Genomic DNA, 12,541 nt, shown 5'->3' on the forward strand with positions numbered 1-12,541 from the left:
ACATACATATGTATGTATTGTATTCCCCCGGACGTGCTAACGGAACTTGTTAATGACGTATCGTGGTTTGATAACAAAAAAATAAAATAGTTATGGCAAACAGTGTAAAGACATTATGTCTTCATAGTGGACTTTAGGTGCCTTTTTTTATCGCGCATCCGCTCTGTATATACAGATGTACATACATATACATATGTATATTGTTACCCCAAATCATGTGCTCAAGTATGCCGCAGCAAATTGCAAATCTGATCGCTTCCCCTACACTTCACCCAGATGTTCAGGGGGCATCTTTTCAGAATGGTTTTGCATCACCACCTAAGCGCGGGAATAAAGGTTCGTTTATTCTTCCTACTTTATATTTTACAGCCAACTTCCTGAGCATTCGGAGTACTAACACGTCTACAGTTGTTATTTTATTTTTCTTGTTTGCCTTTGTGTGGAATAAATGTGAGAATGACTGTGCATTTTATCAATCAAGTTTGCTTATTCGCACCACAATAATGAATCGCAAAATTTATGAAACCCCTCTGATAGCCACATTAAATTTTTCTATACCCTTACCCTTATACACGATGATATTTTTTTATCACTGCGGATGAGACAAGTTCGTGAAAAATGTGTCTCGCTAAGCCATTTTCCAATATAAACAATAAAAAAAATAAACGAAACTCTTGCTTTGCTAATATGTTTCACAAGTTAAAAAGTGCACGTATATTGGTGCAAATAAAAATGTGTTTTTAAATATTCCAATGAATGTAGTTATGTAACACTTATTCTTGGCAGCTTAAGATTTGTAGCGTTTAAAATCGGTAAATATCTAAACACTTTCAATTCAGTTTTTAACTTATTTTTTACATTTAACTTTAACACGTAGCCACCCCTATTTTATAGTCACAAACATAATGTTTTGAATTCGATAGTCCATTATCGGCGGCATAACAGTCGCTTATAATCTTTATCTTTAAATTCTTATTGGAATTTGCGTGCTCGAAAATGTTCATAACTTTCTCCTACCCCCTTTTCTTACTACCACCAAGATTTATTTATTTAGTGGCAATGAAAAATGTAACTATGATTTACTATTTGTTTCACAACTGCAAAATATTAAAGCGTTGTAGTGGAAACGATAACATTACCATGAATCCCTGCAACCTTGTCAAGATTCGTAGTGAGTTAGTGATTGTGTAGTTAAGATACTAAAAAGTGAAAACACTAGCGAAAATAACACAAAAGGTGGGTGTGCATGGCAGAAAAACGATAAAAAGAAAGAACATTCAACATACTATAAATGCAAATTATTGTTGATGTAAAAACCTGTGTTATAAAGCTTGGCAAGTCAGAGGGAAACGTTTCCAGTTCATCACTGTACACATACATATGTATGTGCAAGTATATGCTGACATACATATGTACGTACATACATATGTATTGAGGACTATAAATTTGTAAACAAAAAGAATGTTTGCTTATCAAGTACTTCAAATATTAAACCATACAAACAAACTGTAAGCAGATTACAACAAATGCTGATACTTTTAATGAAATGTCAATCAACCCGGCTTACATACAATTTACAAGATTTTCCATCTGCCGACCTAAGCCTATGTGCTCTAATCAGCTGTTCGTAACATATACATATGTACATGTATGGTTGAACGGTGCATGACGCTACGTTTACCTCTTCCCACTATAACTGTTTATTCACATTTTCCATTTAATAACTTGACTCGCTTCCGTTCTCCAGTTAGATATTCAACAAGTTGCTGCTATTTTGGTTGCTTATGCCAATGTTTCCATGTATGTATGTATGCATGTAGATATGCATATATGTACATACATTTGTATCGATAGTCTCCCCCACAAACACACTTTTGCGCCGGCTGCTTTTATTTATACATACATCCATACGCACGTGTGTATGTGTAATATTAAATGTACATTCACCTATGTGGGTATGTATGTATGTGCTGGTTTGCTTCTCATCATGATTTGACAGTTTCTCCATGCATACTTTGTATGGTTGTTGTTTTCTTGCATACCTGATTAAAACAACGTAAATGAAACTCCTCGCGTAAGAGATAAGCAGGGGAACAAAAGTTCATGCATATGACGTTTTATATTTGTTTACAGATAAAACATACATGCGTACATACCAAAGAGGAGTATGTGTATTATACATACATTTGTTTGTATATATGTACATATGTATGTTAAAATATAAAATTTGCCACCATTCATTATAACGCGACAAAGTAAAAGTAAACTATAAATACAGTAACCACTCGAAAATAAGAACGCCTTATTGTTACAATTAGGGATCACAGTAAACTATTTATTTGTTGAAAAACTAAAGTATGTACATATGTTAAAATTGGTCATCGCTATCAAATATAACCCTGATGATGGGAATTGGAGCATTCAATTGAAAGGTTCTTTGTACCAGCTACGTACATCATATAGAATAATATTTTTATAGCATGAAATGGTCTTATACTTATAAAGAATCAAACGATTATTGTATACTCTTTTCCCAAAGGGTACATGTTAGTTTATTTAATATTTTAATACTTAAATAAAGTTTAGTTTATAAAGCGCATATTATTTGGAAAAATGTAGCTGATAAATGCAAATTTTGGCTTAGATATCGTAAGAAACAACAAAAATGTTGGCTATATGATAAATTAAACTTTAAAATGTCATGGAGCACTATACACAATTCATAAACACCACATTCGCTTAAGATACCTTCTTAATCAGTAAAAGTATTTTTACTAAGAATGTTTTTTACACCGATCAGTTTTGTATGTGTACTTGCTATTCATATTGATTAAATTAGTCTATAAATAGTTTAGAGACCCTAGTTGCTATGGTTCAAAAGTGCTGTGTTCATACGGACGGATATATCTATATCGATTCGTCTGACACGCCTCTTTCTGTATCTAGTATTTCCAAGCTCCGGGTAAGCGGTATTTTAATTAAAATAACGCCCACCAACTTAGAAATTGTATGCAAGCCAGCTCGAGTTTCCAGATGTTTTAATTCCCAGGTTCGATTTATTAAGCATTTGTGTCAAAAACCCTATGGCTGTACTCTATTTCAAAACCATTACAACTATTGCTCGCCTCCGCGCTTATAAGCACGCACACGTCTTTGACTTCGGTTCTTTTCACTTCGCCAGGTAATGAGCGGACATGAACTTGAGCATGTACATACTTGTACACGTATGTATGTACATACGAATGTAGCTGAAGAGTCGGCGCACCCGAGGCGTCAACAGTCCTAAAGCGAAGTCAGTAATCAGTACCGTCGAGCTCTGCCCAGCGTACGCACGATCGGTCTGCGGTGTCGGACGGCTGTCGGTTGATCTGTTTTCACAATTTTAATTTCATTTTCAAAAATCTAGTTTGCATGCTTTGTTGGTGTTGTGCTAGTGACGAAGCTTAAGAATTGGAATATACATACATACATATGTATGTATTGTATTCCCCCGGACGTGCTAACGGAACTTGTTAATGACGTATCGTGGTTTGATAACAAAAAAATAAAATAGTTATGGCAAACAGTGTAAAGACATTATGTCTTCATAGTGGACTTTAGGTGCCTTTTTTTATCGCGCATCCGCTCTGTATATACAGATGTACATACATATGTATATTGTTACCCCAAATCATGTGCTCAAGTATGCCGCAGCAAATTGCAAATCTGATCGCTTCCCCTACACTTCACCCAGATGTTCAGGGGGCATCTTTTCAGAATGGTTTTGCATCACCACCTAAGCGCGGGAATAAAGGTTCGTTTATTCTTCCTACTTTATATTTTACAGCCAACTTCCTGAGCATTCGGAGTACTAACACGTCTACAGTTGTTATTTTATTTTTCTTGTTTGCCTTTGTGTGGAATAAATGTGAGAATGACTGTGCATTTTATCAATCAAGTTTGCTTATTCGCACCACAATAATGAATCGCAAAATTTATGAAACCCCTCTGATAGCCACATTAAATTTTTCTATACCCTTCAACATTTTATAAAGGTATTGGACATTGGTATTGGGTTCTTGGTGTTTTATCAAAGAATAGAGGTTCTGAAATACAGTATACGAGCGATGTTTAATAAGCCCCATGACTTGGTATTTTACTTAAATATGTACATATACGTATATATGTATGTATCAGAGAGGCACTTCTGGCTAAGTGGCAAAGCAAAACAGTCACATTGTACCTGTACCTGTTTATATAAAAACTACCATGAAAACTAAAAAATGTAAGTGCGCGAATACATATGGGTCGGGTATAATAAAATCGTTTTATTGTTCATATAATGTAGTATGTACATATATTATCCAGATGAAGAAGGGAGCATACCAAGAGGCTATATTTATCTACAATAAAATTAAATTCTAAACAATCAATCATTTATATTTTAAGAGCAGCTGCATTTGAATTTAAAGGTATATTTTTCGTGCCAAATATAGTCAAGCGTTCGCAAATATAGTGCCGATTTTTCCAATCATGCTCGCAGATACAAACAAAAATATGTTCAAAGTCCACGCCTGCAAAATATACATACATATGTATGTATGTATGTAGTTTAATACCATTATGTAGAATCAAATTGTTCTGAATGCAAGTCCTGCTCATAAGTTTCTAATCGCTCGTTTGCTGATGTGTTGTTATCAGCAATGACATAGCTAAATAATTATCTACGGTGACTCCGTGAATACAATTTCTGAAATGTTGGGTCGTTATTGTATCAAATAAAACATCTTGACGCGGCATGTGACGAATAATCCAAGTAGTATCTGTGGGTACGGGGATTGCAACATCATTTATTTTGAATTGTTATTTAGCGCTTTATTGCTGTTGAACTTTATGATCATATCATATACACCATGAAAGACATAATAAACAGGCCAGCGAACTGAAATAAGTATTACCAAAACACCGAAAATGCAAAGCCCAATTTACAAATTCGCCAAAAAGATCGAGATTACCGCTCTAAGATTGTTCCTTTAAAAACTTTCAGATATAGAGATGAACGACCACTCTGATAGTTGTTCCCTCGCAACAACATGTGGGCGGTTTGATTCGCCACGGTCCACCATCGATGACCACGACGCGACTGACGACGACATGACATTCTGCATGGCCAATTATGCTAAGGAGGCCCTGAAAATGATGTTCATGATGCGTTCCCATGGCATGCTTACAGACGTTGTGCTGGAGGTGAAAAAAGAGTTATTCCCAGCACATAAGGTTGTGCTGTCTGCGGCATCGCCCTACTTCAAGGCCATGTTCACGGGTGGTCTGAAAGAGTCAGAAATGTCCCGAGTGCAATTGCAAGGGGTAAGCAAAGACCATTCACATATTTACTTTGTTGCTATAATAGATGAACAGTTTTTGCGATATGTCTCCATAGGTTTGCCCGACAGCAATGTCTCGCCTCCTCTATTTTATGTACACAGGGTCGATCCGTGTGACCGAGGTTACTGTGTGCCAGCTTCTGCCCGCGGCGACCATGTTCCAAGTGCCAAATGTTATTGATGCCTGCTGTGCGTTCTTGGAACGCCAGTTGGATCCAACAAACGCGATCGGCATTGCAAATTTCGCTGAACAGCACGGCTGTGTGGATCTCCAAAAGAAAGCCAATCACTTCATTGAGCGCCACTTCACGCAGGTAGGCGACTTGGCTTCGTTGGAGTTAAAATCTTTATAACGCTTTTTATTTTTAACGCTGGCAGGTATGTCAGGAGGAAGAGTTTCTACAACTTTCTGCCTATCAGCTTATAGCGCTCATCAGACGAGATGAGTTGAATGTCCAGGAAGAGCGAGAGGTCTACAATGCGGTATTGAAATGGGTGAAGTACGATGAAGATAATCGGCACAGTAAAATGGAACACATTCTGGGTGCCGTCCGCTGCCAGTTTCTGACGCCCAACTTCCTGAAGGAGCAAATGAAAAACTGCGATGTGCTGCGCAAAGTACCAGCGTGTCGCGAATATTTGGCCAAGATCTTTAAAGATCTGACACTCCACAAATGTCCGGGGGTAAAGGAACGCACTCCAAACACCACACGCATGATATTTGTGGCGGGAGGATTCTTTCGGCATTCTCTCGACATATTGGAGGCCTATAACGTGGATGACAAGACATGGACGACGTTGCCAAACCTGCGCATACCCCGTTCCGGCCTAGGCGCCGCCTTTCTCAAAGGAAAATTCTATGCAGTCGGCGGCCGCAACAACAACATCGGTTCATCTTACGATTCGGATTGGGTGGATCGCTACAGTGCCATAAGCGAAACATGGCGTCCCTGCGCGCCTATGTCGGTGCCCCGTCATCGTGTAGGCGTGGCCGTAATGGACGAATTCATGTATGCAGTAGGCGGTTCGGCGGGAATGGAGTATCACAACACCGTTGAGTAGTAAGTATAATCTAGTACACTCCATGATCAATGGCAATAATGCAGAACACGTTATTCATTGCAGCTATGATCCAGATCAGGACCGTTGGACTCTGGTGCAGCCAATGCATGCCAAACGCTTGGGTGTAGGTGTAGTAGTAGTCAATCGTTTGCTTTACGCCATCGGCGGTTTTGACGGCGTCGAGCGTTTGGCTAGCGTTGAGTGCTATCATCCGGAAAATAACGAATGGAGTTTCTTGCCTCCTCTGAAAATCGGTCGCAGTGGTGCAGGTAAGCACTTGTTTATTTATTCATCCTTGTGTTACAAGTACCAGATTACTTTAAATTTATTACGGTTGTCATTAAATATTTATTTCTACTTTAATTCAACTTTATTTAATTTAATTAAAAATTTAATTTAGTTTTATTTGACGTTGAACTTTGCAATCGCTTTCGTATCCTACATACCGAGCTATTATCTGTTCAAAGATTTCATTCTGTTGCTAGTGCCGTAAGCATGTCCCAGGAAATATGTTTGTGTTTATAAAGTTTCGTAATATTTATACATGTTGGGGATTTGTTATGTCGTGTACGGTAAAATTTCGAATCAAACCGCTAATACCGACAGATGAGGTTCTTGTGCAAAAACAGATTCTATGGTAGATTAATCCACTTTGACAAACATGAAGAATTCCGGGAACTTTACTGAAAATGTTTTTTTCCTTAAATATTTTACAACAACGTTATTTATTTAAAAAGTATTTCGTGGATATGAACTTACCCATTTGTAATTATAGGGGTAGCGGCCATCAATCAATACATATACGTGGTAGGCGGCTTTGATGGAACACGGCAACTGGCAACTGTGGAACGCTATGATACTGATACCAAAACGTGGGACATGGTCGCTTCCATACAAATAGCGCGAAGTGCTCTCTCACTTACACCGCTTGATGGAAAATTGTACGCCATTGGTGGCTTTGATGGAAACAACTTTCTATCCATCGTCGAAGTATACGATCCGCGCACAAACACATGGGAGGAAGGCACACCGCTAAATTCAGGACGTTCGGGTCACGCTTCGGCAGTTATATATCAGCCGTCGTGTGTTAGTACTTCAATGGACTACGAGGAGGGCGAAGTGTATAGAAGGGATGGAAACACTGACGGCGGACCCAGCGATTCGTCACAAGACCCCTGTTCCACCAAAGGTCCCAGCTTTTGTGGCAGCTCGTCTAACATGCAATTTCATTCGTCATTTGAATCAAGCGGATGTTTCAACTGCGAAACGGAAGCGTTCCAAAATACAGAAAAACCAAACTACAACACAAGAGATTGCTTGGACTATCTATATGAAGGCAAGTGGAAAGCGTCGTTAAAAACTGTTCAGAGGCGAGCGCAGCCGACGTGGCATGATGACAACGGGAACACAAGTGGGCAGCACAGCCTGAGTGACGTTGATAGCAATAAAACTGCACAGCCCGTTATCCTGCCAATCACATCACTTCAACTACTCAATCCTGCGCCAAAGGAGTCATTCAAAACGCGGAGACGGTGCATTATTCTGAATGCGCTCATGCACAGTCATGTGCGCAACGTTGTTCAAAATGTGATACTCAGTACCATCAATTGGCGTCGTCTCAAGACAATATACGATATATGATAACTTAAGGCGTCACAAACAATTACATTTGTGAATTCACAATCATTTTAGCTTTACCGTCCTCTAATTTATAAGGCTTATAATTCCGTGCAGACAACCATTCCAACGAACCTCTACTGTGTAATGTGAAAAGCTATTTTGTATATTAATTGTTTAAGGCTTCAATTGGTTAATGTGTCTTTAAAATTAAGTTCATAGTTAGCAGGTGTATTAATATGTACCCCAGAAAATTCCAATTTCATTTCCTGTGCCGGCACTTGTACGTACTACACATACATAGTTATAGGGATTGCCTTGGTTAAACATACATATCTTGTATGCCGTATAATTTAAAAAGCCAAATAAATACTTCATTAGCTAGAATTGTACAATTTATATTATGTCAAAATCTAAATAGAAACACAAAAAACATGCATAACTTATTCTTTGACTAACGTTCTTCGGTGCTGAATTAAAGGCTTCTCTGTTTTCGAGGTCGTGGAGGGTTCCATGAAACGGGGGTATTGTCAGTAATAGACACTATATTCAAACCACCCATTTGTAGACCTTTGATAGCAGACTAAAACGAAATGAGAATTATTATGTAGCTCGAACTCATTCCCTAAAGAACTTACCATGCGTCCTGGTCCCAGCCCTTGTACCTTTACTCTGACTGTTTTCCAACCAAGTTCTACGGCTTTCTATAAGAAAAATCAATAATGTACTAGCGATTTAAAATCCAGTGTTCTAGTGATAAAATTAGAGATAACAACTTTTATTTCTAAATAATTTCATTAGCCGGAAGAAAGTATTCTGACCACCTTAAATTATCTTGATGCTTTCATACTTAAAATGCTGGGTCATATTTATAAGTAGTATTATAAGCGAACGAAATATTTTATATTTGAAATACTATAAATACTTTGCGATAAAACCGAGTTTCAATCTTTGTTTTCTAAGAACTGTCCATAGATCCATAGAGATTTACAAACTGATTTTTTTTTCTGGGCATAATTTTTTTTCGAAGAACACTGGTTTACTTATTTATTCTAAATTCAAAGATAATCTAGAGGATTTGCTACAAGAAGATATCGGAGATATATCGTGCCTTCCTTACTCAACGATGACACTTACTGCGCTTATGGTAACGGCCGTGGCTTGAGCTGCAATATTTGTTCCCTTTCTTGTGTTTTTGAAGCCTTCTATACCACATGAACGTATAAGTCTGGGAACCCCTGTAAATAATAATATGATAGTGCATGTCGCCTTATTGAGACACAACATCTAACATACCCTTGTAATCCGATACCGAAATAATTGTGTTATTTGGCGACACACGAATGTTGCAAATGGGGAGTTCGTTGAAAGGGATGCCGTTGAACAGCTGAGAGGCAGTGTCGGCATCCGGGAAAAACTTGGCCTTTCTGTAAAGTGTTTTATTTAACAAATGGGCTAACGTGTTACACAATATCATATATACCTGTTGATTAGGGTATCAATGTCAACTGATTTCTCACCGGTCGTACCCTCATCTTTAGCTGGCAGGGATGCTAGCATTTCCTTGCGATCTTCTGCCTTTTTCAAGCTAGCGCTCGTATGTATTTTGGAAGGTAGTGCCAAAGCTATTGGCGGCCGCACCAGGGACTTGGCATGTTGAAGAACTGTTAATAACGTTGTTTTTATTAACATTTTGCAGAATATGTTTAACGACGCGATTTGTTCATAAATTACATCACAAACAACGACGAAGTGTGGCCTGTTTTTTAAGGTCCACCAGTCCGGCAAGGCCGGTTCGAAAACCTGAATGCGTGTTAACGCGTTACGGCGAATGGCAACATGGAAAGAGGAAAATCATTATTTACACGTGCTCCAAGACCGATCGAGTTCTCCGTATTGTTATAAAAATGGCTTTAAAACGATTGAAAAGTAAAATTTTACGATCCTTGGGCATTTTAAGTAACTGACGTCTCATCATATACATTCCTCATTGCAGCTAAAAAATCCAAGCGCTTGACCGGCCGACTAAAGCACAAGATCGACAAAAAAGTCAGGGAACATAACAGAAAGGAACGTCGCGCGGCCAAAAAGAATCCAAAGAAAGGCAGCAAAAAGCAAAAGCTGATACAAATTCCCAATATATGTCCGTTTAAAGATGAGATACTAAAGGAAGTGGAGGAAGCGAAAAAACGCCAGGAAGAGGAACGCCAAGCCCGTCGTGAGGCGTTCAAGGCAGAACGCGAGCTGAACAAAGCCAAGACGTTGGAGTCGATGGTGATGGATGCTGACATGAGGGGCACAGTGCATGGTATTATGCATGAAAACGATGATGTAGATGGAAATGAGAAGAAATACAAAAACGCGTCCACAAAGGAGCAATCGCTGAAGCAATACTTTAAGGAGTTTCGCAAGGTTATTGAAAACGCGGACGTAGTGCTAGAGGTAGTCGATGCACGCGACCCACTTGGAACGCGTTGCAATGAAGTAGAACGTGCTGTGCGCAGTGCACCAGGCAACAAGCGTCTCGTACTTGTTTTGAATAAAGCTGACCTAGTGCCAAGAGAAAACTTGAACAATTGGATCAAGTATTTGCGACGTAGTGGACCTGTAACAGCATTTAAAGCCTCCACACAAGATCAAAACTCCCGACTCGGCCGTCGTAAGCTGCGTGAAATGAAAACCGATGAGGCCATGCAAGGATCAGTTTGCATTGGGGCTGAGCTGCTTATGTCCATGCTGGCCAACTACTGCCGCAATAAAGGGATTAAGACATCAATTCGTGTTGGTGTCGTAGGTATACCGAATGTTGGCAAGAGTTCCATCATCAATTCCCTCACTCGAGGACGTTCGTGCATGGTGGGCAGCACACCAGGCGTAACAAAGTACTTACTTACTTACTTATAATATACCTTACAGAGTTTCCTTAACTGTGCTTTAATTACAGATCCATGCAAGAAGTGGAGCTAGATTCGAAAATCAAATTAATTGATTGCCCGGGTATCGTCTTCACCAGTTCTGCCAACAATGTAGAAAACTCACATGCTGTGCTTAAGAACGCGCAACGTGTTGGCGACGTTAAGGATCCATTTACTATAGCAGAGAGTGTTTTAAAGCGTGCCAGCAAAGAGTATTTCTGCAAAATGTATGATATTGCCAACTATGATACTTTCGAAGAGTTCTTTGCCAAAAAAGCGGCTAGAATGGGTGAGTGACTACACATTTTTGGTGACACTGTTTCTAAAAGACTCATTGATGAATTCGATTTACAGGAAAATTCCTTAAGAAGGGTGTGCCCGATGTTGTGGCGGCAGCACGCAGTGTATTGAATGATTGGAACACAGGCAAGATTAAATACTGTACACAGCCACCAGAGACCCAGGATAGTCATGATGTGCACGTAAGTGCGGCTATTGTGCACGCGGAAGCCCGTGAGTTCGATATTGATAACTTTGAGGCAATGGAAACAGATATATTGAGCAAATGCGAGGTGAAGGCTGACGAAGTAATGGAAATAACTTCGACGGGTCCACTTGAATTGAAAACACCTCGTGCTGAAGAACAACCAACAGCTTCAGCCAGTGCAGTGATTAACGAAAAAGAAACATCTAAAAAAGGTCGTAAGAGAAAAGCCGATGACAAAAAAGAAAAGCCAGATCCGGTATTGCTATTAGAAGGTAAACTTTGTTGCTTACCTGATGAATAGCCCATTCACAAACTGTTATTTATTTTCAGAAAACCAATCGCTAAACAAAAACATCAAAGAGGGACAGAAAAAGAAGAAAAAGCAAAATGCTCGCAACGAAAAGAAACTAACCAAAATCACAGATGTATTGGATAACTTTAGCTTAGGTTCGGCCAGCACAAAAGCTGACAAGTATGATTTTGACGAAGACTATGTTATTGAATAAAACTGTTATGAAATGACTAGATAATTAGGTGCACTGACTTATATAATTTCTTCTTAGACGGCTGTTCTACATATAATAAACAAATACAAATTGCAGCTCTGGAAAATAAGAAACACTTCAAAATATCAAAATCGAACTTGTGTGAGCTGTTGAGGTCGTTCTAGTACTGATTGAATAATTGTAATTCAATTCGTAACATCTTTCCTTTTACTCGTATTGTGCCTTATCCAGGGAGTCTGTTTTCAAACAGGTACTTAAATTATTCAACTGATACCAGAAGAGCCTCAACAAATCGCAGACACAACACCATTAACATCAAAAAGAGCCCCAACTATTGTTTGAAGTCCACTGTAATTTGTATTGAAACATCGAAATTAAAGCAATTGAGTGTCTTAATAAAATTGGAGTCGAGTAGAGAAGTTATTAGAGTAATTTATAAAAATTGAAAACTATTGAACTTCTGAACTCATAATTGTAATTTTCTATTAATATAAATTTATTATTAATCTTATATAGCTAATATATAATTACAAGTAGATTGCCTATTGAAGAATCGTTGTCCTGACAGTCAGTAGCTTTTTGCTGCTGCTT

At 38.6% G+C, this 12,541-nt stretch overlaps 3 protein-coding genes across 5 annotated transcripts; 2 read left to right on the top strand and 1 right to left on the bottom strand.

Moving 5' to 3' along the window:
• The first annotated feature begins 1,195 nt into the window (after positions 1 to 1,195).
• LOC115621168 (kelch-like ECH-associated protein 1) lies at positions 1,196 to 8,481 on the top strand. Of its 3 annotated transcripts, none has more exons than XM_030514731.1 (6): positions 1,196 to 1,236; positions 5,027 to 5,346; positions 5,420 to 5,677; positions 5,742 to 6,424; positions 6,489 to 6,694; positions 7,201 to 8,481. In XM_030514731.1, the coding sequence occupies exons 2-6, from the start codon at positions 5,035 to 5,037 to the stop codon at positions 8,064 to 8,066; spliced, it is 2,325 nt and encodes a 774-aa protein (XP_030370591.1). In that variant the 5' UTR covers positions 1,196 to 1,236; positions 5,027 to 5,034; the 3' UTR covers positions 8,067 to 8,481. The 3 variants fall into 3 exon arrangements, with proteins under 3 accessions (XP_030370591.1, XP_030370590.1, XP_030370592.1); XM_030514730.1 differs by lacking the exon at positions 1,196 to 1,236 and adding an exon at positions 3,333 to 3,793; XM_030514732.1 differs by lacking the exon at positions 1,196 to 1,236 and having other exon boundaries at positions 5,225 to 5,346; positions 5,398 to 5,677.
• LOC115621170 (28S ribosomal protein S11, mitochondrial) lies at positions 8,413 to 9,779 on the bottom strand. Its single transcript, XM_030514733.1, has 5 exons — positions 9,526 to 9,779; positions 9,339 to 9,469; positions 9,180 to 9,280; positions 8,681 to 8,746; positions 8,413 to 8,625 (listed from the first exon to the last, which is right to left on the bottom strand). The coding sequence occupies exons 1-5, from the start codon at positions 9,732 to 9,734 to the stop codon at positions 8,518 to 8,520; spliced, it is 615 nt and encodes a 204-aa protein (XP_030370593.1). The 5' UTR covers positions 9,735 to 9,779; the 3' UTR covers positions 8,413 to 8,517.
• Positions 9,780 to 9,852: 73 nt separating this feature from the next.
• LOC115620891 (guanine nucleotide-binding protein-like 3 homolog) lies at positions 9,853 to 11,977 on the top strand. Its single transcript, XM_030514374.1, has 5 exons — positions 9,853 to 9,971; positions 10,039 to 10,924; positions 10,987 to 11,246; positions 11,312 to 11,716; positions 11,775 to 11,977. Exons 1-5 carry the CDS (start codon positions 9,950 to 9,952, stop codon positions 11,948 to 11,950), a joined length of 1,749 nt encoding a protein of 582 aa, XP_030370234.1. The 5' UTR covers positions 9,853 to 9,949; the 3' UTR covers positions 11,951 to 11,977.
• The last annotated feature ends 564 nt before the right edge of the window (positions 11,978 to 12,541 follow it).

The sequence above is a fragment of the Scaptodrosophila lebanonensis genome, unplaced genomic scaffold, assembly GCF_003285725.1.
Source record: "Scaptodrosophila lebanonensis strain 11010-0011.00,11010-0021.00 unplaced genomic scaffold, SlebRS2 tig00000024-arrow-pilon, whole genome shotgun sequence".
NCBI lineage: Eukaryota > Metazoa > Arthropoda > Insecta > Diptera > Drosophilidae > Scaptodrosophila > Scaptodrosophila lebanonensis.

What these genes read in the sequence shown, in the direction of transcription:
- LOC115621170 (XM_030514733.1), bottom strand. Translation starts at nt 9,734, where the DNA reads ATGTTAATAAAAACAACGTTATTAACAGTTCTTCAACATGCCAAGTCC. An exon ending in ATTGATACCCTAATCAACAG is followed by an intron (nt 9,470 to 9,525) that starts GTATATATGATA and finishes AACACTTTACAG; the next exon opens with AAAGGCCAAGTTTTTCCCGG. An exon ending in GGCTGGGACCAGGACGCATG is followed by an intron (nt 8,626 to 8,680) that starts GTAAGTTCTTTA and finishes ATTTCGTTTTAG; the next exon opens with TCTGCTATCAAAGGTCTACA.
- LOC115621168 (XM_030514730.1), top strand. Translation starts at nt 3,673, where the DNA reads ATGTGCTCAAGTATGCCGCAGCAAATTGCAAATCTGATCGCTTCCCCT. An exon ending in ACCTAAGCGCGGGAATAAAG is followed by an intron (nt 3,794 to 5,026) that starts GTTCGTTTATTC and finishes AAAAACTTTCAG; the next exon opens with ATATAGAGATGAACGACCAC. An exon ending in TATCACAACACCGTTGAGTA is followed by an intron (nt 6,425 to 6,488) that starts GTAAGTATAATC and finishes TATTCATTGCAG; the next exon opens with CTATGATCCAGATCAGGACC.
- LOC115620891 (XM_030514374.1), top strand. Translation starts at nt 9,950, where the DNA reads ATGGCTTTAAAACGATTGAAAA. An exon ending in GGCTTTAAAACGATTGAAAA is followed by an intron (nt 9,972 to 10,038) that starts GTAAAATTTTAC and finishes TCCTCATTGCAG; the next exon opens with CTAAAAAATCCAAGCGCTTG. An exon ending in AGCACACCAGGCGTAACAAA is followed by an intron (nt 10,925 to 10,986) that starts GTACTTACTTAC and finishes CTTTAATTACAG; the next exon opens with ATCCATGCAAGAAGTGGAGC.